The sequence below is a fragment of the Anomaloglossus baeobatrachus genome, chromosome 6, assembly GCF_048569485.1.
Source record: "Anomaloglossus baeobatrachus isolate aAnoBae1 chromosome 6, aAnoBae1.hap1, whole genome shotgun sequence".
NCBI lineage: Eukaryota > Metazoa > Chordata > Amphibia > Anura > Aromobatidae > Anomaloglossus > Anomaloglossus baeobatrachus.
This window is the reverse complement of record NC_134358.1, coordinates 207,406,708-207,431,966: the sequence shown is the minus strand read 5'-3', so window position 1 is coordinate 207,431,966 and position 25,259 is coordinate 207,406,708. Positions and strand designations below refer to the sequence as shown.

The 25,259-nt window shown below is 43.9% G+C and overlaps 1 protein-coding gene across 1 annotated transcript in view; it reads right to left on the bottom strand.

The window, feature by feature from the left end:
- The window catches only part of LOC142244218 (1,25-dihydroxyvitamin D(3) 24-hydroxylase, mitochondrial-like), a 61,487-nt gene extending 36,770 nt beyond the window's left edge, over positions 1-24,717 (bottom strand). Inside the window, exons 1-3 of the mRNA XM_075316422.1 lie at positions 24,508-24,717; positions 24,216-24,406; positions 20,192-20,285 (exon numbers count right to left, since the gene is read on the bottom strand). Of these exons, the coding sequence (XP_075172537.1) occupies positions 20,192-20,285; positions 24,216-24,406; positions 24,508-24,717 (495 nt within the window). The remainder of the gene's footprint in view (positions 1-20,191; positions 20,286-24,215; positions 24,407-24,507) is intronic.
- Between the last annotated feature and the right edge of the window lie 542 nt (positions 24,718-25,259).

Here is a 25,259-nt window from a genome sequence, read left to right as displayed (position 1 = left end):
CATGACCCTGTGCTACCATGGCAACCTTCAGATCCATGTGATCACATCACGTGACTTCCGATGGAGCTGGATAAGTGAATGCTTACTGCGATCCTCTGTTACATTGTGCTGTGAAATTTTCATAGCGTGCTGTAAGGAGTTAACAGGCGAGTGTGGACAGCGAATCCACTTGTGCCTAATAGCCACTGTTCAAAGCAGCTGACATGTGCAGCGATCGCTGCCAGCTGATGGCGGCAGCAGGCAGTGATTAACCTGACACGATCCATGACGTACCCAGTATGTCATGTGTCGTGAAGAGGTTAAATATGTCAGGATTTGGAGAGTTTCTGCTCCAAAATAATCAGCGTGAATACTAATTTAATCAGAACCATCATAAGCACATGAATTCAGCACCAGAACCACTGTCAGTATATGAATACTGCATCATAGCCACCACCAGAACCACTGCTAGTAGACAAATGCAGTGCCAAAACTACTATCAGTACATGACTGCAGCATCAAAACCACCGTTAGTACATGAACACAGCACAAGAACCACAATCCATACATGTACAGTATACAGTACCAAGCAAAGAGTAGTGATCAATTGCAATATAAGGTAATCCCCATATCCAATTGTGTCACTTGAACCTACAATTCCCAATATGTATTTAACAATGGTAAAGAGATTCTGGGAGTTGTTGTTATCAGCCATCATCAAACAGCAGATCATAAAGAGCTTCAGTATTGAGAAGATATAGTCAGTATCACAAACAAACATTTACATCCAGGGACCTTATAGACAACATCTTCTCTGATTGGAGGTTTTCCCATCCCCTTTGTAATACAGACTTCATGATGAGATTTCCTGCCTAGAGCTTGTCTCTCCAGACTTAATTCTTCTCTGCCTTCAGCAGCATTTCCCGTAAAAATAGAAGTATCAGTATATTGGCCATAAATCAAAATATCTTCCATGTTGTGCCCCTAAATAAATTATTGCATTCACTGTGCTTTTTTCCCATACTCCCCCCACACACTTCCCCTCTGTATAATATGCCCCATACACTGCTCTGCTCCATAACCAACCCCCACACACTGCCCTTCTCTATACTGCCCCCCCCCACAGTGAGCCACTCCATAATATCATCAACCTACACACATTCCCCCTCTCCAAACATTATTTCTCCCTTTCCATAATACCACCCTTCACCAGTGCCTATACTGTGCCCCCATTCACAATCTCCTCTCTTATAATGTGTGTGCCTTGGCTAGAGTTGAGCGCGGTTCTAGGTTTGAGGTTCTCCAGTTCTAGGCTCGAGTGATTTTGGGGCCTGTTCTAGATCGAACTAGAACTCGAGCTTTTTGCAAAAGCTCGATAGTTCTAGAAACGTTCGATAATGGTTCTAGCAGCAAAAAAACAGCTAATTCCTAGCTGGCTTTCCGCTGTAATAGTGTAAGTCACTCTGTGACTCACACTATTATGAAATTTCAGTGTATAGTGTGCGTGAACAGCACCTTCAGTTCACTGCTGTTTGTATAATGGCGATCGCCATTTTTTTTTTTTTCCTTGTCTTCCTTCCCTAAGCGTGCGCGTCTTGTGGGGCGGGCCAGCATGTCAGCCAATCCCAGACACACACACAGCTAAGTGCACTTTTAGCCAGAGAAGCAACGGCATGTGTGATAGGATGTCCATGTCACATGTCCCTGCATTATAAAACCGGACATTTTCCTCCAGCACGCCATTATCTGCCTTCTGCGTCCTTGGTGTCAGACATCACTGGCGCAGCTCCGTCCTTTGTCCTATCGCCGATACTGCTGTATGCGCTCCATACACAGCGCTGGACAGCTTAGGGATAGCACTTTCTATAAGTCCTTTTAAGGGATCGTACCGGCAGGGTCAGAGCCATAGGTGACAGGTCCTGAAAACAAAGACAGCGTCTGTGTAGCTAAGGTCAGGGATTTCGTCGCTGCATTTCCCCATTAGGAGGGAATAGAAAGGCAGGCTTCCTTTCCTCTACCCAGAGCCCCACAACCCTGGCACTGTACCCTCCTGTCCTCTGCACACTCCAACTCATTATAACTAAGCCATTATACTAGCAAACACTCAGTGTACCTAGTGGCATCCTAAACGTGGTTATTGGACTTTTGTCTAGTCCCACTAGTGCAAAGACATTTGCAGCACGTCTGCCTGCATTGCACACTCCAACTCATTATAACTAAGCCATTATACTAGCAAACACTCAGTGTACCTAGTGGCATCCTAAACGTGGCTATTGGACTTTTGTCTAGTCCCACTAGTGCAAAGACATTTGCAGCACGTCTGCCTGCATTGCACACTCCAACTCATTATAACTAAGCCATTATACTAGCAAACACTGAGTGTACCTAGTGGCATCCTAACCGTGGCTATTGGACTTTTGTCTAGTCCCACTAGTGCAAAGATATTTGCAGCACGTCTGCCTGCATTGCACACTCCAACTCATTATAACTAAGCCATTATACTAGCAAACACTCAGTGTACCTAGTGGCATCCTAAACGTGGCTATTGGACTTTTGTCTAGTCACACTAGTGCAAAGATATTTGCAGCACGTCTGCCTGCATTGCACACTCCAACTCATTATAACTAAGCCATTATACTAGCAAACACTCAGTGTACCTAGTGGCATCCTAAACGTGGCTATTGGACTTTTGTCTAGTCCCACTAGTGCAAAGACATTTGCAGCACGTCTGCCTGCATTGCACACTCCAACTCATTATAACTAAGCCATTATACTAGCAAACACTCAGTGTACCTAGTGGCATCCTAAACGTGGCTATTGGACTTTTGTCTAGTCCCACTAGTGCAAAGACATTTGCAGCACGTCTGCCTGCATTGCACACTCCAACTCATTATAACTAAGCCATTATACTAGCAAACACTCAGTGTACCTAGTGGCATCCTAAACGTGGCTATTGGACTTTTGTCTAGTCCCACTAGTGCAAAGACATTTGCAGCACGTCTGCCTGCATTGCACACTCCAACTCATTATAACTAAGCCATTATACTAGCAAACACTCAGTGTACCTAGTGGCATCCTAAACGTGGCTATTGGACTTTTGTCTAGTCCCACTAGTGCAAAGACATTTGCAGCACGTCTGCCTGCATTGCAGACTCCAACTCATTATAACTAAGCCATTATACTAGCAAACACTCAGTGTACCTAGTGGCATCCTAAACGTGGCTATTGGACTTTTGTCTAGTCCCACTAGTGCAAAGACATTTGCAGCACGTCTGCCTGCATTGCACACTCCAACTCATAGTTACTAATCCATTATACTAGCAATTTATGCTGCCAGTTTAAGGGCCGTAGTTGCATTGTCAGGGATATTTATTCTTTATTATTCTGCTGTAAATAAAGCTAGACCACCGCTGCAATCTACACCACCTCTCAATTTTTACTACCACATTTTCAGTGCACAATCTTTTCGCAATCAACATGAGTGGCAAAATGACAGATGCTGGTGGAAAGGGGAAGAGGCGTGGTGGAAAAGGAAAAAAAGGTTTTGTCCGTGGGGAAGGTGGCAAAGCTCCATTATCAACTGCTGAAGATAGACCATCTACCAGCAAAAGTAAGATGTCTACTACTTACCGTGGACAATCCGATGTGCTCCCTTTTTTACGGACACGAACAACAGGAACAAAGGTAGATGATGGCCAAAAAAGGAAAATGCTTGAATGGATCTCAAGTGGTCCAACAAGTGCCCTCTCAGCCACTTCAAGTACCGCATCCAAAAAACAGCAGTCCTCTGAGTTGTCATCCCAATCAAACTTGCTTTCTCCCATCTCTGAAGTCTCCATCAGCCCTGCACAGTATGGTGGAACTGAGATGGCTGAGTCTGCAGAGCTGTTCAGTCACACTATAGCCTGGGAATCAGAGGTCTGCTCCCAAGCTACAGTGAGTACAGAACATGAAATGGTCTGCAGTGATGCCCAGAACCTTTGTGACTCTGATTCAGGCCGTGAGGACCAAGTTTCTGAGCATAATGTTGACCCTTTGTCACAAACTGTAACACCTGTGGTTATAGACAATGAGGAACATACTGATGAAGATGAGACGCATGGCTGCGCAAGACACATGAGTGCCTTCTTGTTGCACTGCCTCCAACATGACCCTCGTATTGTCAAAATTAGAAGTGATGATGACTACTGGATTGCCACACTATTAGATCCCCGGTACAAGTCCAAATTTTGTGACATAATTCCAGCCATAGAAAGGGACGCACGTATGCAGGAGTATCAGCAGAAGCTGTTACTCGATCTTAGCTCGGCTTTTCCACCAAACAACCGTGCAGGTGCAGGGAGTGATTCTCCCAGTTGTAACTTGCCAAACATGGGACGGTCTCGTCATCTTCAATAGTCTACCCGTACCAGTAGGACCGTATCTGGTGCTGGTAACAGCAATTTTATGGAATCTTTTCATAATTTTTTTAGACCCTCCTTTGCAAGGCCACCAGAGACAACAAGTCTGACACATAGTCAACGGCTGGAGAGGATGATACAGGATTATCTCCAAATGAACATCGATGCCATGACTTTGCAAATGGAGCCTTGCTCCTTTTGGGCTTCAAATCTAGAAAAATGGCCAGAGCTCTCCAGTTACGCCTTGGAGATTTTGTCGTGTCCAGCTGCCAGCGTTGTCTCTGAACGTGTCTTCAGTGCTGCTGGGTGTGTGCTGACAGATAAGCGCACGCGTCTGTCCAGTGACAATGTGGACAGACTGACGTTCATCAAAATGAACAAGTCATGGATCCAGAAGGAATTTACTACCCCTGTGTCATCCTGGGGAGAGTAAATGCTTGTGGATTTGGAATGTGCTTGATGCAAATCAAAACATCCTGTTTGCAACTAGGGCACAAGTGCTGCCACTGATAAGGTGTCTGTGTGGGGCCCAATTTTTGGAAAAAAGGGAGGCTCCGCTTGGAGTAACCCTTGCTTACATTGTTTTTAAAAGAAGCCAAGATGAACAGAGCTGGGATCAGGAAAGACTTTGCTACCTATCCCGGTGTCATCCTGGGGTTGGTTAAGAATAGCGTATTTTTGAATGTGCTTAATGCAAATGTAGTTGTGAATTGTACAACTGGGGCACAACTGCTGCCACTGAAGGGGTGGGTGTGTGTGGGGCCCAATTTTTGGAAAAAAGGGAGACTCCGCTTGTAGTAACCCTTGCTTGCTGTGTTTTTTAAAAATGATCCAAGATGAACAGAGCTGGGATCAGGAAAGACTTTGCTACCAACCCCGGTGTCATCCTGGGGACGGTTAAGAATAGCGTATTTTTGAATGTGCTTGATGCAAATCTAGCTGTGAATTGTACAACTGGGGCACAACTGCTGCCACTGAAGAGGTGGGTGTGTGTGGAGCCCAATTTTTGGAAAAAAGGGAGACTCCGCTTGGAGTAACCCTTGCTTGCTGTGTTTTTTAAAAATGATCCAAAATGAACAGAGCTGGGATCAGGAAAGACTTTGCTACCAACCCCGGTGTCATCCTGGAGACGGTTAAGGATATCGTATTTTTGAATGTGCTTGATGCAAATCTAGCTGTGAATTGTACAACTGGGGCACAACTGCTGCCACTGAAGGGGTGGGTGTGTGTGGGGCCCAATTTTTGGAAAAAAGGGAGACTCCGCTGTGAGTAACCCTTGCTTGCTGTGTTTTTTAAAAGGAGCCAAGATGAACAGAGCTGGGATCAGGAAAGACTTTGCTACCTACCCCGGTGTCATCCTGGGGACGGTTAATTATGGCGTATTTTTGAATGTGCTTGATGCAAATCTAGCTGTGAAGTGTACAACTGGGGCACAACTGCTGCCACTGAAGGGGTGGGTGTGTGTGGGGCCCAATTTTTGGAAAAAAGGGAGACTCCGCTTGGAGTAACCCTTGCTTGCTGTGTTTTTTAAAAGGAGCCAAGATGAACAGAGCTGGGATCAGGAAAGACTTTGCTACCTACCCTGGTGTCATCCTGGGGACGGTTAATTATGGCGTATTTTTTAATGTGCTTGATGCAAATCTAGCTGTGAAGTATACAACTGGGGCACAACTGCTGCCACTGAAGGGGTGGGTGTGTGTGGGGCCCAATTTTTGGAAAAAAGGGAGACTCCGCTTGGAGTAACCCTTGCTTGCTGTGTTTTTAAAAATGATCCTAGATGAACAGATCTGGGATCAGGAAAGACTTTGCTACCTAACCCGGGGTCATCCTGGAAACGGTTAAGTATGGCGTATTTTTGAATGTGCTTGATGCAAATCTACCTGTGAAGTGTACAACTGGGGCACAAGTGCTGCCACTGAAGGGGTGAGTGTCTGTGTGGCCCAATTTTTGGAAAAAAGGGAGACTCCGCTTGGAGTCACCTTGCAGTGTTTTACAAGATTTTAGAAGGGCGTGCCATGCCTATATCTGTGTCTCCTCTTTTTCCTTGTCCTGCTCTTTTGTTTTCGCATGAGTATATGTCCTTGTCACTTTCCCATGTGTTTGTGTTGTGTTGTGAGTTGTTTGTCACCTTTTGGACACCTTTGAGGGTGTTTTCTAGGTGTTTTTATGTGTTTGTGAATGCCTGCCATTGTTTCCTATGCGGTTCGAGATCGGTTCGTCGAACGTTCGACGAACCGAACTCGAACGGGGCCTCCGTTCGGCGAACCGACCTCGAGCCGAACCGGGACCGGTTCGCTCATCTCTAGCCTTGGCTGTAACATCAATCCTCCCCTCATCTAAAATTATTATACATTTAATCTTCAGCTCTTCCATAGAGCATTTACTAAGGCTGACAATGCCTCTGCGGTGCAACAAAATGATGATGTCATCACACTTCTGAACATCGGAGCAGGATCTGACAACCTCCCCACTGATTTGTGTCAGTCCCTTGGCTCAGGTTTTCACATGTATTTGTGTCCAAGAAATGAAAAAACATTTATGTATTTAAAGCAGAGAGCAACGTCTGCCAAATACATCCATGGACCACAGCAAAGTCTTTAGCAGACTACATGCGGCTCCTAGGTAATATATTGTGCAGGCCTAATTTAAATTAAAAACATAGTTTGGAGACCAATTTGATAAAAGTGAAAATCTCCATTGATATGTGCTTCCTGAAATTAAATATTAAAGATATTGGCCCCTAAAAAATATTTAACACCTATGCATAGGATAATTGATAAATGATGGTGGTTGTAAATTGGGACATCGTATATCCAAATAATGGTTTTTCAAAGGTCCTCAATTGTATATGTGTGACTGAGTGTGAAAACACTGGGCTCTGTGAGAACACATGGTAGTATGAGATAAGAATGTAATGGCAGAACCAGTGGTTGACTGGAATAAGATGAATAAGATAATTTTACCACCACTGCACATGATATTAGGTTTGATGAAGCAGATTGTAAAGGTTCTAAGCAAAGAGGGAAAATTCTTCGACTACGTTTGCAAAATATATCAAGCACTGACCATGAAGAAGTTAAGGTAGGGTATTTTTGATGGTCCTCAAATCAAAGGGCTCATGAAAGATCCACTGTTCAAAAATACATTGAACAATGCTGAGGCAGATGCATGGTTTTTTTTTCACTATGGTTGTACAGAATTTTCTTGGTTATTATAAACCAAGTAATTACACTGAACTAGTAGAAAGAATATGTTCTTTCTGTCGCCTTGGCTGCACAATTAGTATCAAGGTGCACTATCTCCATAGCCATTTTGATTGTTTCCCAGAGTGAAGAGCTCGTTAGTTAAGTGAAAAGCAGGGTGAATGATTCCAGCAAGAGTTAAAGGTAATTAATCTGTCACCAGGTTTTTACGACCTAATCTAAGAGCAGCAAAACATAGGGGCTCTTGATTCTAGCAGTGTTTCACTTACTGGGCTGCTTAGCGTAGTTTTGATAGAATCACTGAGTACTGCATGGCCAACGATGGCCATACTGAACACATTGTGCCTTCCCTCATTGGATCACAGATATTACACAGTTTGAGGCTTGATAAAATGACTGTTAAATCAGCAGTAGATTATCATTAGAGGATTACTTGGCCTGCTGCCAGGTAGTCCAGCATATTCATGAGCTTGGTATAACTGCTAGATCTGCAAAAGAGAAAACATTGATTTTATCAAAATGACAGCAAACAGTTCATTTAATGACACATCACTGCACAGAGGGTCTGTCTGTATATTATGATGCTCTCTGATGGCGTAGAAAAACCTGGTGACAGATTTCCTTTAAGAACTGTAGAAGAAAGATACCAAAGACACTGGGATAACCACATTATGGTGGATTACTGCTGGTCTATGTAAACTGATTGCCTGACCACAACTCACCACAAGAAATCTTGAATGCGAACATGTCAGTTCCCCTATGCACCCAGAACCTCGAGCAGTTCTGGGGGCATATTTTTAATCCCTGCCTATCTGACCCAGTGTTTCTAAAGATCCTGTATGAGATGCTAATGAGCTCAGGAACTAGTCTCAAGGGCATTATTTCCCCCAACTAGCCTGCCCTCTTAGCATGTTAGCAAGTGTTTTGATGCATTTTTTTGCCAGGAGATGAAGAATTGGTGCAGGAATTTGGTCTATAGATTCCAGCACCGCATCTGCATCTCTTGGTAAAGAAATTCTGCCAGGAAATGAAGGTTTTATTGAACTCAATGAGTTCACCTAAGGGGAGGTCAGTGAGATCAATGAGTTCACTTGAGTTGAGTTTACCTATGGTCACAGATATCACAGATGGGGTACCATGGGAACCTTCAGCTGAAACCACAGGTAAACTCAGTGACATCACCACTCACAGCTGTGGCTCAGTCAGTGTCTGCCTGAAGCTGCAGTGGGTGGTCATGTTTTCTAATGTGACTGCATGCTGCTAATTCAGTATGTAGCAGAGCCATGATAATTGTGAGATGTTGTGGTGTGGATTACATCAGACCTCGTTTTTTGGGGAGGTTAATAAATTGGAGAAAGAGGGTGGTTTTTGTTTTGTTTTTTAATTAAAAGATTTGTGTGTGTTTGCATGCATTCTTATTACTAATAAGGTTAGTAATGGGGGGTCTCATAGACCTATACCCATTACTAATACAGGGGTTTAGTGGAAGCAGTGATTTTTGACAAAAAAATGCTGTCATTACCCCTTACATTACCTTGATTGCCACCTCACCAGGGCAATTTGGATGAGCCAGGTAAAGCACTAGAATTGTCACATCTAATGGATGTGACTATTCTGGGTGGCTGCAGGTTGCTATTTTTAGTCTGGGGGGCCAATAACCATGGGCCCCCTCAGATTGAGAATACCAACCCTCATCTCTCAGCTTTATCTTGGCTGAGTAACAAAATTGAGGAGGACCACATGCTTTAAAAAAAAATGTTTATGCAAATAACTTAAAAAAAGCTGCATGGGGTCCCTCATATTTAGATACACAGCCAATATAATGAACACAGCTGGGGGCTGCAGCCTGTAGCCATCTGCTTTATCTGTGCTGGGTATCAATATACTGTGAACCCTACTTTTTTTTTTATACTTTTATTTATATACTACATTAGGGACCCAGATAGGGCATCCAAAAATTCTGACAGCAGCAGTTGTCACAGATGCTGGGCAAGGGAATCAGCGAATATGTATGAGATGTAGTAAGCAGACCCGAAAGCAGCGGGAGACTTGTTAAGCAAAATTCTGCTGCTTTAATCTGTATTTTCCTTTCTTTTAACTTTTTTGTATTTTAATGGAAGAACCTGAACAGTAGTATGGACTTCCCTGAGAAGTCCGTATTTGGGGTCCATGCACGCTCACTAGGTGTCCGGTACAGACCCCAAACTTTACAGGTCAGGTTTACCCATCATTATCTACCATTCATCCACTGAAAACTAAATTTATTTCTGACTGACTCTAATTTATTGCATAACTTGATGAACAATAAACAAATTACATATGCCAACCTGATACACTCTACACAACTCACATATGCCAATCTCATGTACGCAACACAACTCATACGCCAACCTGATGTACTCTACATAATTAACATATGCTTACCTGATGCACTCTACACAAGTCATATATGTCACCACATTATAAAATTCACATACCAGGAATACCCTAGATCAATTCCAATAGGGGGTCACTTATGGGGGTTTATATAATTTTGGCACCTCAAGGGCTCTGCAAATGCATCATGACGCAAATGACACAGACCATTCCATCAATGTCTGCATTCCAAAATGTGACCATTTCCTTTGAGAGCTTGTCAGTGTCAAAACAGTAGTTTTCCACTCCAAATGGGATACCCTTGTACTTGTCACGCTCCCCGGGTCCTCACCCCCGCTCCCCGGCTCACCTGCCACGCTCCCCGCTCTCCAGCCTCCGGTGCCCGTCCTTCCCAGGCCCCCTGGTGCCCGATTCCGGCGCCCGACGGCTTCCCAGGATCTGGCCGGCTCCCCTGCGTCCTCCTCTCAGCCTCCTTCCCTGGCTTCTGGCACCCGGGCGGCGCGCATGCGCATTAGGGCGCGCGCGCGGTCACTGACCCTTTCTTAAAGGGCCAGCGTCCATTAACAGGAAATGAGGTTGAACAGGTACAGGGTATAAAGGGGGTTAGTGTCCAAGGGGGCGGGGCCTGATCTTCGTGTTTTCCAAGCTAGGAGTCAGGTCTCCTTGTGTCGTCTTGCCATACTCACGTATCTCTCTTCTAGAGCTGATCCTGCCTCGCCAGCCGGGCCTGCAGAATCCCGAACCCCGCACGCTGTCCGTCTGCCATCTGACAGTCCGTACCATCTCGGATCCCTGCAGTGACCCGTCATCTCGCTCCAAAAGGTTCCGGACCCCGCCTGACATCATCTCGGCTTCCGAACCTGAGCTACGTCACCCGGACTACCATCCGTGACTCCGTGGTCCCAGGGACTTCTTCGGTACCTTCACTTGCACGGACTGTTCTACTGCCCATACTGCTGCAGCTACCGGACTCCTTACCACCATCTTAGAGTTCGGCCCAGTGGATCCACCTCCTGGGTCTGCCCGACCGCCTGGCCCTGACAGTAAGATCAGGCCATGGATCCCGCTGCAGCACTAGCGGCCTTGCAAGAGGAACTCCAACGCCAGCGTGAAGTCCAGACCCGCATGCTGAACTTTATGACTTCCGTGGACACCCGCCTGTACACGTTACAAGCGGCAGTTACGCCTTCAACGTTCCGGGCCTCCACTAGTCAATCCACGACTCCCGCACCCGTGGCAGCCTCTTCGAATGCTTCCCAACTCCGTTTGGCTTCACCACCTCGTTATGCCGGAGATCCCAAGACCTGCAGGGGCTTCATAAACCAATGTTCCCTTCATTTCACGCAGCTACCACACTTGTTTGCCTCCGACCAAGCCAAGGTCGCCTTCATCATGTCTCACCTAGAGGGCGAGGCACTGGCGTGGATGAATCCCTTGTGGGAGAAGGAGGACCCTATGACCAAGGATCTTCAAGAGTTCCTGCAGGCCTTTCGCAGCACCTTTGACGAGCCGGGACGCGCCTCTGCGTCTGCTTCATCCCTTCTCCGCTTACGTCAAGGAACACTGACGGTGGGCCAATACGCCATCTGTTTCCGCACCTTGGCTTCAGAACTCGGGTGGAATAATGAGGCCCTAACAGCCGCCTTCTGGGAAGGACTCTCGAGTCGCATCAAAGATGAGTTGGCGGGTCGTGACGTGCCCTCCACCCTAGATGCTCTGATTGCCCTAGCAACTCGAGTGGACCTTCGTTTTCAGGAGCGCTCCAAAGAGCTGTCTCGTGAGAGGCGTCCGGTACGGCATTCTTCTCCCCCACAGAGGCCCTCCGTCTCTCAGTCATCAACAGCTGGGATTCCCGTCCACGAGCCCATGCAGATCGACCGAGTACGACAGTCTGAACAACGTCGAGCAGAGCGGCTCGCCAAGGGTCTCTGCTTTTACTGCGGAGAAGACACACACCTCCTACGCTCCTGTCCGGAAAGGCCGGGAAACTCCAAAGCCTAGGGTTGGTAGGAGAGGCCACCCTAGGTGCTGGGACTCTCTCAGACCCGGTTATGTGGACTGTGCAAGTGTCAACGGGAGAGACGCGCTTCACGGCTGAGGCATACCTCGATTCTGGAGCAGCAGGCAATTTCATCCAGCAGGCCACTGTGGACAAGTACCAGCTGCCTGTTACTCTACTCGAGAAGCCCCTAGTGATTGCCTCTGTGGATGGGAGACCCCTCTCTGATACCATCTCCTGGGTCACCAGACCGGTCGAACTGCGTATCGGTGCCCTGCACACCGAGAACATCGCTCTCTACGTCCTTCCACACATGTCCCATCAAATCCTGCTGGGACTTCCCTGGTTGCGGACTCACGAACCATCAGTCAGCTGGGGTACTGGCGAAATCACCCGATGGGGTCCTGCTTGTCATGAGAAGTGTCTGAAGTCTATACAACCCATCCGACGACCTCCGGTTCCAGAGAACCTACCGGAACTGCCCTCGGCCTATTGGTCCTTCGCAGACGTTTTTGACAAGAAGGAGTCTGAGGTACTTCCGCCACACCGTCCCTACGATTGTGCCATCGACCTGCTCCCAGGAGCAACACCACCTCGAGGACGGATATATCCGTTGTCTCCCGCCGAAACCAGGGCCATGTCTACCTACATCACAGAGAGCCTGGCAAAGGGATTCATCCGGAGATCCTCCTCTCCTGCGGGAGCAGGCTTCTTCTTCGTTAAGAAGAAAGAGGGTGACCTACGCCCATGCATCGACTACCGGGGTCTGAATCAGATCACCGTCAAAAACAAGTACCCTCTACCGCTCATCCCCGAATTGTTCGACCGGCTCAGAGGAGCCCGTGTGTTCACCAAGCTGGATCTGCGGGGTGCCTACAACCTAGTCCGTATCCGCTCTGGGGACGAATGGAAGACCGCGTTTAATACTCGCGATGGGCACTATGAATACTGCGTGATGCCCTTCGGCTTGTGTAACGCACCAGCAGTCTTCCAAGAATTGGTGAACTACATATTCCGGGACCTCCTCTACATCTGTGTAGTAGTTTATCTGGATGACATCCTTATCTACTCTCCGGACCTCCAGACCCACAGAGAGAACGTACAGCTGGTTCTACAAAGACTGAGAGAGAACCGTCTCTACGCCAAATATGAGAAGTGTGTCTTTGAGCAGTCCTCTCTTCCTTTCCTGGGATACATCATCTCGGGTACTGGACTGCAAATGGATCCAAAGAAGGTCTCCTCCATACTCAACTGGCCTCCCCCTTCTGGACTGAAGGCAATCCAACGGTTCCTGGGATTCGCCAACTACTACCGCCAGTTTATCCCTCACTTCTCTGCCCTGACTGCTCCTCTCTCCGCTTTGACCAAAAAGGAGGCTAATCCAAAGGACTGGTCACCTGCGGCCGACGCCGCGTTTTGCTCACTGAAGCGAGCATTTGCCTCCGCTCCTGTACTCCACCGTCCGGAGTTAAACCGCCAGTTCACCTTGGAGGTGGATGCCTCCTCCTCGGGAGCCGGAGCAGTGCTCATGCAGAAGTCCTCCTCCGGGAAGATGGTGACTTGCGGTTTCTTCTCCAAGAGCTTCTCAGCGCCTGAACGCAACTACACCATCGGTGACCGAGAACTATTGGCAGTCAAACTGGCTCTGGAGGAGTGGCGCTACCTCCTGGAAGGAGCAGTGTACCCCGTGATTATCTACACGGACCACAAGAACCTGGAATACTTGCGGTCTGCTCAGCGACTGAACCCACGGCAAGCCAGGTGGTCCTTATTCTTTTTCAGGTTTGACTTCCAGCTCCATTTCCGACCCGCGGACAAAAATGTACGCGCTGATGCCTTGTCTAGGTCTTTCATGCCCATGGAGCAGGAGGAAGAGACTACCCAACCTATCATCTCTCCTAGCAAGATCATTCCGGTGGCCCCTGTCACCCTGGCCCAGATACCGCCCGGAAAGACCTATGTCTCTGAGACTGACAGACAAAAAGTGTTACACTAGGGCCATGCCTCAAAAACAGCCGGCCATGCAGGCCAGAAGAGAACATGGGGTGCGATTGTACGCCATTACTGGTGGCCATCCCTTCGCACGGATGTCGCTGCTTTTGTCTCCGCCTGCTCCTCTTGTGCCAGGAACAAGACGCCCAAACACCTGCCCTATGGCCGTCTTCTGCCTCTGCCGATACCCTCAGTTCCGTGGCAACACATAGCAATGGATTTTATTACTGACTTGCCATTGTCCTCCGGACACACGGTCATATGGGTCGTGGTGGACCGGTTCTCCAAAATGGCTCACTTCGTCCCTATGGCTGGACTGCCCTCTGCTCAGGAACTCGCGGAAGCCTATATACATCACATCTTCCGCTTGCATGGCTTTCCATCCCACATCGTGTCCGATAGAGGAACTCAGTTCACCTCCCGCTTCTGGAGGGCGCTCTGCACACATCTGGGAGTGACTCTGGACTTTTCTTCTGCTTACCATCCTCAGTCTAATGGCCAAGTGGAGAGGGTCAATCAAATCTTGACCTCCTTCTTACGTCACTATGTCAACGCCCATCACGTCGACTGGTCCACGCTTCTGCCTTGGGCTGAATTCTCACATAACCACCACATCAGTGAGTCGTCCTCCAAATCTCCCTTCCATGTCGTTTACGGACTTCAGCCCTCCGTCCCATTGCCTGTATCCCCTTCTTCGGATGTCCCTGCGGCTGATACTGTAGCCCGTGACTTCGCTACCATTTGGGACTCTGTCAAGGCGTCCCTTGGACGCGCTTCCCAGCGGATGAAGCAACACGCTGACAAGAGGCGTCTGGACCCTCCGTGTTTCTCTCCTGGAGATCTAGTCTGGCTTGCTTCCCAGTACATCCGGTTGAAGATACCATCCTACAAGCTGGGTCCTCGCTACATCGGGCCGTTTAAAGTCCTCAGCAAAATCAATGAGGTCTCCTACAAGCTCCAGCTCCCGGCCACGATGAGGATACCCAATTCCTTCCACGTCTCCCTGCTCAAGCCGGTTGTCCTTGGTCCCTTCTCCGCTGCTGCCAGTTCGGCTCCTCCTCCTATAGCCGATGACGACATCTATGCGGTAAGGGATATCGTGGCCATGAAGACCGTACGTGGTCGACAGTTCTTCCTGGTGGACTGGGAAGGGTATGGTCCTGAGGATAGGTCCTGGGAGCCCAGGGAGAACGTGGGCACTCCTCTGATCCGTGCCTTCATGTCCCGGTTGCGGGGAGGGGGGCGTGGGGGGGGGGGTACTGTCACGCTCCCCGGGTCCTCACCCCCGCTCCCCGGCTCACCTGCCACGCTCCCCGCTCTCCAGCCTCCGGTGCCCGTCCTTCCCAGGCCCCCTGGTGCCCGATTCCGGCGCCCGACGGCTTCCCAGGATCTGGCTGGCTCCCCTGCGTCCTCCTCTCAGCCTCCTTCCCTGGCTTCTGGCACCCAGGCGGCGCGCATGCGCATTAGGGCGCGCGCGCGGTCACTGACCCTTTCTTAAAGGGCCAGCGTCCATTAACAGGAAATGAGGTTGAACAGGTACAGGGTATAAAGGGGGTTAGTGTCCAAGGGGGCAGGGCCTGATCTTCGTGTTTTCCAAGCTAGGAGTCAGGTCTCCTTGTGTCGTCTTGCCATACTCACGTATCTCTCTTCTAGAGCTGATCCTGCCTCGCCAGCCGGGCCTGCTGAATCCCGAACCCCGCACGCTGTCCGTCTGCCATCTGACAGTCCGTACCATCTCGGATCCCTGCAGTGACCCATCATCTCGCTCCAAAAGGTTCCGGACCCCGCCTGACATCATCTCGGCTTCCGAACCTGAGCTACGTCACCCGGACTACCATCCGTGACTCCGTGGTCCCAGGGACTTCTTCGGTACCTTCACTTGCACGGACTGTTCTACTGCCCATACTGCTGCAGCTACCGGACTCCTTACCACCATCTTAGAGTTCGGCCCAGTGGATCCACCTCCTGGGTCTGCCCGACCGCCTGGCCCTGACAGTACTCAGAAGAAATTGCACAACAAATTTTGGGCCAATTTCCTCCTGCTATCATTTCTTGCCTGCAACAACATTTTTGTGGGAAAAATCTTTTCTTTTTTCATTTTCACAGTTGAACGTTATAAAATTCTGTGAAGCACGTGTGGGTTTAAGGAGCTTACCATGCACCCAAACAGTAGTTTTTCAACACATATGAGGTACTAGCATTTCCGGGAAAAGTTGCACAACAAATTGTATGGTGCAACTTCTCCTGTAACCCTTGTGAAAATACCAAATATGGGGCTAAAGTAAAAATTTTGTGGGAAAAATATAATACTTTATTTTCATGGCTCAATGTTATAAAATTATGCGAAACAAATGAGGGTTCAAGGTGCTCACCACACATCTAGATAAATTCCATTATGAGGTCTATTTTCCAAAAGGTCACTTGTGGTATTTTCCATTATTTAAGTACATCAGGTGCTCTACAAACAAGAATTGGCATTTCGGACTATTTTGCTTTCTAAAAATCAAATGGTGCTCCTTCCTTTCCAAGCCCTGCCGTGAACCTCAATAGTAGTTTTTCCCCACATGTGGGGTATCAGCATGCTCAGGAGAAATTGCACAACAATTTCTGTGGTGACACTTCTCCTCTTATCCTTGTTAAAATAAAAAATTTAGGGCTAAAACAACATTTTTGTGGGAAAAATGTGATATTTTATGTTCATGGCTCAACGGTATAAAATTCTGTTAAGCACATGGGGGTTCATGGTGCACACCACAGATCTAAATAACTTCCTTGAGGGATCTAGTTTCTTAAGTGGGGTCACTTAGCGGATTTTCCACTGTTTAGGCATATCATGGGCTCTCCAAATGCGACATGGTGTCCACTATCAATTAATCCAATTTTGTATTCTAAAAACCAAAAGGTGCTACTTCCCTACTGAGACCTGCTATGAACCCAAACAGTAGTTTTTCAGCATATATCAGATATCGACATACTAAAGGAAAATTGCCCAACAAATTGTAGAGTGAAATTTCTAATATTACCACTGTAGAAATGAATATTATGGGGCTAAAACAACATTTTTGTGTGAAAAATGTGATTTTTTATTTTCATGACTCAACATTATAAGATTCTGTGAAGCACCTTGGGGTTCAAGGTGCTCACCACACATCTAGCTAAATTTATTTAGGGGACTAATTTCCAAAATGGTGTAACTTTGTGCTTTCTGTTTAGGCACATCAGGGGCTCGATAAACGCGATATTGCATCTGCTAATGATTGCAACTATTTTAGTATTCATAAAGTGAAATGCGCTCTTTCCCTTCTGAGCTCTACCATGTGCCCAAACGGTTGATTTCCACCACATATGAGGTATCAACGTACTCAGGAAAAATTGTGCAATAAATTGTATGGTGCATTTTCTCCTGTTAAACTTGTGAAAAAAAAGCAATCTGATTGAAATAACAATTTTGTGGTAAAGATGTATTATTTTATTTTCATTGTTCAACATTAGAAAATTCTCCAAATACGACATGGCATACACTATCGATTTAAGACAATTTTGCATTGCAAGAGTCAAATGGCATGCCTTCTCTTCGAAGCCCTGCCATATACCTACCAGTAGTTTTTCACCAAATTTGGGATGCAATTGTACTCAGAAAAAATTGCACAACAAAGTTTAATGTGCAATTTCTCCCTTTACCCTTGTGAAAATAAAAATGTAGAGCTAAAACAACATTTTTGTTGGAAAAATATTATTTTTTATTTTTATGACTCAACGGTATAAGATTCTGTGAAGCATCTTGTGGTTCATAGTGCTTTTCACACACTTAGATAAATTCCTTAAAGGGTCGAGTTTCCAAAATGGGTTCACGTGTGGGGGGTTTCCACTTTTTAGGCACATCAGTGGCTTTTTAAATGCGACATGGTGTGCGCTATCAATTTCAGTCAATTTTGCATTCCAAAAGTCAAATACGTATAAAGTAACAGCATACTCAGAAGAAATTACTCAAATTGTTTGGTGCAATTTCTCCTGATACACTTGTAAATATGAAAAATATGGGGCTAAAATATAATTTTTGTGTGAAAAATGTGTTTTTATTTTCACGGCTCAACGTCATAAAATTCTTTGAAGCACTTTGGGGTTCAAGGTGCACAGCACGCATCTAAATAAATTACTTTAGTGGTCTAGTTTCCAAAATGGGGTAACTTGTGGTAGGTTTCCACTGTTTATGCACATCAGGTGCTCTCCAAACGCGATATGGCGTATGCTATCAACTCCAGACAATTTTGCATTGCAAAAGTCAAATGGCATTCCTTCCCTTCTGAGGCTTGCTGTGCATCCAAATAGTAGTTTTTCACCACATAAGGGTAATTAGCGTACTCAGAAAAAATTGCACAACAAATTATAATATGCAATTTCTTCCGGTACCCTTGTGAAAATAAAAAATGTGGGGCTAAAACAACATTTTTGTGGGAAAAAAACTGATTTTTTTATTTCCATGGCCCAACCGTTTAAATTCTGAGAAGCACCTTAGGGTTTAAGGTGCTTACCACACATGTAGATGAATTCTTTAAGATGTCTAGTTTCCTAAATGTGGTCACTTGTGGAGTGTTTCCACTTTTTAAGCACATCAGGGGAGCACCAAAAGCAACATGTTGTCCGCTTTTGTTTTCAGTCAATTTTGCATTTCAAAAGTCAATTGGTAATCCATCCCTTTTGAGCCCAGGGCCTAAAAATTCAAAGCTTGAAAATTGTAACATTTTCAAACTTTTCACCAAATTTCCGATATATTCACAAATAAATGCAAAAAGTATCATCCTAAATTTATCACTAACATGAATTAAAATATGTCACCAAAACTATCTCGGAATCACTGGGATCCGTTGAAGCAATCCAGAGTTATTACTTCATAAATTGACATTGGTCAGCACTGATAAAAGTGAATTTGTTCAAGAATGTGAAAACATTCTGGATGTTGATGAGGTTAAATAAAAGCATATGATATCCATTATTAGGTAGAGCTCCTTTTAAAGAATTGTATAGTTTATTTAATTATTTTAAAATTCACAAAAACACCATATTTTCAATGCATCATCATAAATCATCATTGGCCAAAATTTTGAACAAGACTGTCTAAACATTTAACACAAGCTTATTCATATACTGTACAGTGTGTCCACCCATATCCTGTCCGCCGCCATTAACTTGAGAATGGCGGCAGCTATAGGCATAGAAGTGGTGTCTAGGTATAGTAAAGTAGCCATGCTACACTATACTATACACTATACACCACCTATAGTGCCACCTGGTGGAAAACAATGGAGTTAGCATTTTTATTTTGAAAACGAGAACGAGATAGAGAAAGAAAGTGAATTACAAAGTTGTAGGGCATCATCAATTCAATACGAATCGACACCTTGCATACAGAAATGCTATGATTAGAATGTGTAAAACTCACAAGGCTGTGGACGTGAAGCGATACCTCATGGAGACCTTGCTACAAGTTATTGGGTATGGTGGCTACGTGAAGTGGCATCCACACTCACCTGACCTGACCCCATTGGACTTCTTTCTATGAGGTCACATCAAACAGCAGGTGTATGCGACCCCTCTACCAACATTGCAGGACCTATGACGACGTATCACAGATGCTTGTACAAACGTGTCACCTACCATATTGCACAATGTGAAGCAAGATACAGTATGCTGTCTAGCGTCCAGATGTGCATTGCAGCTGACAGTGGCCACTTTGAGCATCAAAGTTAAATGAGTTCCATATGCGTGACCAGTATTTAATGTTTTTGGGGGGTCATGGGTTTAATATCATAGCATTTCTGTATGCAAGGTGTCGATTCGTATTGAATTGATGATGCCCTGCAACTTTGTAATTCAGTTTTTTCTCTATCGCATTCCATTTTTGAGATAATAATGTTAAATTCGTAGTTTTCCACCAGGTGGCATTATAGGTTTCATTGCATAGTGCATGGCTACTTTACTATACCTAGACACCACTTCTATTCCTATAGCTGCCGCCGTTCTCAAGTTAATGGCGGTGGACAGGATATGGGTGGACACACTGTATAATTACAATAAGCACATACCTCAATTTTTAGATCCATATTTAAGGCACTTCTGCTGAATTATCAAGATAAATCCTAAATCAAATAAAATTTCGCTTTTTGTACACACACACATACAGACACATACACAGACCCGAACATACATTCCATAATATTTTCTTCTATAAGTATGCAAATCACCTCATTTATTTGAACATCCATTTTTGAAATTTCTTTGATTTTCATCAGCTTTGCTTGTGCAATTCTTCTCATGTTCAACCATTCTTCTCCTTCACTGTGGACAGAAAAATATGCAATATATATATTAGCCCTGACTTCACTATAGCGCAGCATGACTATCTCTTCCCTCACCTACTGTATCCTCACCCATCCCCTGTAGATTGTGAGCCCTCTCAGGCAGGATCCTCTCTCCTTCTGTACCTCTCTGTACCCTGCATTGTTCACTACTATTGTACTTTGTCTCTATTAAGTTTCCCCGTCTGCACTAGAGATGACCGAACCTTTCAATGTTCGGTTCACCGATCTTTACCGAGCCTCCTGGTGTTCGCCGAATAGTTCGGTGAACATACTTAACCCACTGAATTCAATATAATGGCAAACGTAGGTGTTGTAAAATGGTGTAGGGAAGCTGTAGAAGAAATAAAATAAAGCAGGACATACTTACCGAGTCTCCAGCACAACTGTAACTGCTCCCACCACTGATTATCCCTCATCCATGTTCACTGCTTTCTCTCGGAGTGTGATTCCCCCAATTTTGACATTCAGCCAAGATAAAGCCCAACAGCTGGGAGCTGGCATTCAAACGCTGGTGAGAACCAGGGTTATTGGCCCCCCAGCCTAAAAATAGCAGTCTGCAGCTGCACAGGATTGTCAAAACCATTAGATGTGAAAGTCCTGGCACTTTACCTGGCACTTCACCTGAAGCATTAGCAATCAGTGTAATAAGGGATTAATGTCAGCTTATAGCTGACACTAAGCCCTAGATTAGTAATGGATGGTGTCTATGAAACCCCCCATTACTAATCTGAAGATGAACGTAAATAAACACAAACACTGAAAAAATCATTTATTTGAAATAAAATATAAAAAAGACCCTCTTCTACCAGCTTATTAACCCCCAAAATATCTAGGTCCGACGTAATACACACAAGGTTCTACAAATATTTCAGCTCTGCTACATCTGAACTAATAGCATGTGGCCGTAGAATATGTCTGCCTGCTTTTACTTCAGGCAGAGACTGAGCTCCAGCAATCAGCGGTGATGTCATTCAGGTTAGTTGCGGCCACAGCTGGAGGTTCCCATTGTCCTCCACCTGTGATAGCAGGTAAGCTGACCTGAGTGGGCCTCAATGAATTCTACCAGACCTCCATCTTATGGCAGAAAACTGTGTCTTTTTGCCAAGAGATGCAGATTTAATGTTGACATTTCTACATCAAATTCCTGCACCCAACCTACACCTCCTAGCAAAAAAATACATCACTACTGCATGTGTTATGATACGGTAGTGATACAATTTTTTTGCCAGGAGGTGCATAATATAGTTTAAAAATGTTTGCACCAAATCTGCGTCTCTTTGCAAAAAAATGCACAAAACACGGTTTTGACACCATTTCAGCGCAGTTTTCTTCCAGTAAGTGCAAATTTTGTGCTGAAATGTGATGCAGACATTTCAGCTGGTATCAATGGATGGGGGACCCTATGCTATTTTAGTCATTTATTTCTTATTTATTTTACACCATGATAGACCTGCAGACAAGGTCTGTGATTCCAGCTATTCACAGATGCTGTCTGGGGGTGCGGTTTTACTGCAGCCAATCAGAGATGCCGGTGGGCAGAGAAAGCAGTGAATATTGATGAGGGTTAATCAGCGGCGTGGGAGCAGTTACAGCCGTTGCGAGACTTGGTAAGTATGTCCTGCTTTAACCCTTTTGCTTCCTTTTATTACAGTGATTTGCCTGACCATTCACAGCCATGCAATATTTGACATGGCTGTGATGGGTGATTGGGATGGGAGTGGGTTTTCTGCAAATGAACGCTTACCAAACATTGCCGACTTTGGAGCAAGTGTTCAGTAAGCCAAGTCTAAACAAACTGGCCAAGGCTCAAACCGAATCTGAAATTCGTGAATGTGAACTGAATAGGTTCGCTCATCTCTACTCTTCACATGTAAACTGCCATGGAATAACTGGCGCTAAAATAATAAATTATATATATACATATATATATATATATATATATATAGTATTTAAAATTAACTTTTCTCATATAATCTATCAGTACAATTCTACTATTTCTGTGTTCAATATTTACACATTAGAGTGTTTTTTAATTTGAACAGGGTACACAGGTAGTCCTATTGTGTCCTATTTGTGAACACCACTAGTGCCAAACTATACAAGCAATGTGAATTCTGAAAAATTATTTATATACCCTTATATATCAAAAGAAGTTATGAGTATATTCAAGATATTTATTATCGCTGCTCTATAGCGATAATAAATATCTTGAATATACCCGAAAATATCTTGAATATACCCGAAACTTTATATTATATAGCTCATTTTTTAGAATTCAAGTTGTTTATATAGTTTGGCACTAATGGTGTTCACAAATACGACATTATAGGAATTTTAAGATTTACATTGAGAATTAAAGGTTACATTTTAACATACCGTACTCCAATTACTTTATACTGTGATTTAATTGTTACTTTTGGAGATAAATTAGACAACTATTATAGTGAAGCAGTTAACTCAAGCTTTCAATTTTTGAGGACTTATTCAACTTGTACTGAGAAAAATACTTTTTGTTCTTTGATCCTGTGGTCCATCTCCAGATGTTATAGAGACTCCCTTTTGTTCTGAGGCTATTGTCTGGCATAGGGCTGACAGAAATAGCTATAGAAACACTACTTATAAAACCATGATTCAATGTAACTTTTTAGAGTATTCCACTATTTTCATTGGGTGTTCTTTTAAAGTTATCTTCTTATGACTTTCCTTCTCAATATATTGTCAGCAATTTCTCCCACTTATAAAGACTTTCAAAGCAATGCCTCTGAAGGGGCTCTAGTGTACATAGTTAGCAGCACATACTGTAAATCCCCTTCACTAGAACCAGAACCTAACAGCTTCTACACTTTCCAAGTACACTTTCAAGGCAAGCCATATTCCCAAATTCAGCTTCTTTTTCACCAATTTACCTGGATTCAATAGACTTTACAGTATGCTTACTTCCATAAACTACCTTTAATTATTGTATATGCCCAATATCATAGATGTAAACTTGGAAAGGATGTGCTTGAAGCTTGACATATGCTTAAAGAAAACCCGACAGGAGATTCATGCTGCCTGAACCACTGGTTGTGTTGTTGCAGAAATGTATGTTTTGCTCATAACCACTGCAGTATTTTAGAGAAAACATTCTGAAAAGCCCAATATACAGTATATCATTTGTCTCAGTGACTAGTCAAAGAGGCAGGTCTTCGGTGGCTCCCCCCCCCAAGCATCCATACACTGATTAGACTCCATAAATATACACAAATAGGAAAAGATCTGTCAGTCTAAAGGAGCAAGGCAAGAAGAAGACACCATGGACCATACTCTGGGACTAGTCATCCAAGACACATAATTTAGCCAGCTTTTCAAAGTATGTATTCTCTGACATGTCAGTGTAAAATATATAATAATGCAGCCAGTATCTGATTAATGCTCATGATTTAGGAAAAAATAATACCCATCAGGTTCCCTTTGATGTTGATCAAAACCTTCATCTGTTAGGTGGAATGAAGAATGAATGGAAGAGTGTTTCTTTTGTTAAAAAAAAACAGTGAACTGATTAAATTATACAGACAGACCTGTGATTTCAATGGAATCAGTATAATGATTTGTTTTCCTAAGGTACAACTGCACAAGAATGAGACACTTGCTAATTAGTGCATAAACGTTTTTTGTTATGCACTTTAAGAAACTTTTACTCACAAGAATTCTAACAACATTTTGTTAGGAAAATACTTAGCTTTTTTTTTTTTTTTTAAATGACTACTATATTAAATCTAAAAAAATATTTAATTAAGCTCATCTGTAAACAAATCCACAGTTATACCTATAGTAAATATAAAGCAACACATATAAAAAAGTATTTCTTAAATGAAAATGAATATTTTTTGTTAATTATTGTAATGAAAAATCATTTTGCACTCACAGTGTAAGTAGACCACAGGCTTCATCTCTGTATTCTCTATACATTTTCCATGGTTTAATCTCCATTCTTTTAGGATGAATGCTTTCATGTCTCAAAAATGATTCCAGGAGAGCAGGGTCTCCAATTTGCACTGACTTAAAAAAGCCAAGATTCATCCTAAAGATTCCTCCAAATTTTTGATGATATTTATACTAATTAGAAAGATAAAAAGAATGAAAAAAAAGGTTCAAAAGCTTAACAATATAACCAACATAATAATACTAATTAAATGGTTATTATATAATAAACATACCATAATTTCATGTTGATTTTGTAGTCCTCCATTCCAAATTATATTTAAGAGGCTTCCAATACCAGGCAAATCAACAGGACCTGGGAGAGAAGAGAAAGGTAATGGTCTTCCTTTTGTAAAAGCAATGCTTTCAGATTGTGTGTGGAAGTGTATTTTGTGTACTAAATTCTGAGCCATGCATGGTGACAAAACCAATGAGAGAGGCTTCATGGCAGATGCTGTAGATTTAATACTTTCTCAATAAGTATGTAATAATATAAAGTTGTCTAAAAGAGTTTGTGAAAGTGGAAAGGATTGGCATGAAAGTTCTTTTATATAAAACAGTTCTACAAAAAGATACAGTAGTCTTAAATATGATTGGTTAAGAGTTTAAGGGGAAGGACATGATTTGGGTTTGAATTTAGTCAGTGCTTATATCAGGATAGTCAGAATCAACTTGCTGTTTTCTAATTGAGAGGATAAACCAGTTCAAAAGACTTAAGTTCAAGTACACTTCTTGCCTAGGTAACAAAGGACTTCATAGCTGGAAACTTGCTTGGTACAAAATTATCTCTAACTTTTCTTTCAATGTAAAAATATAGAGCTATTCTAGATGAATTATATGGTTTATTATTGTGCTAAATAGTCACTCATGACATAATTTGGAATAATTATGGGAAAAATTAAAACAAATTAAAATTTAAATTGTAATATGGTTTAATGTTGAAATTAAATTTTAATATACTTCCAAGTTCCAAATAAATAACCATCCA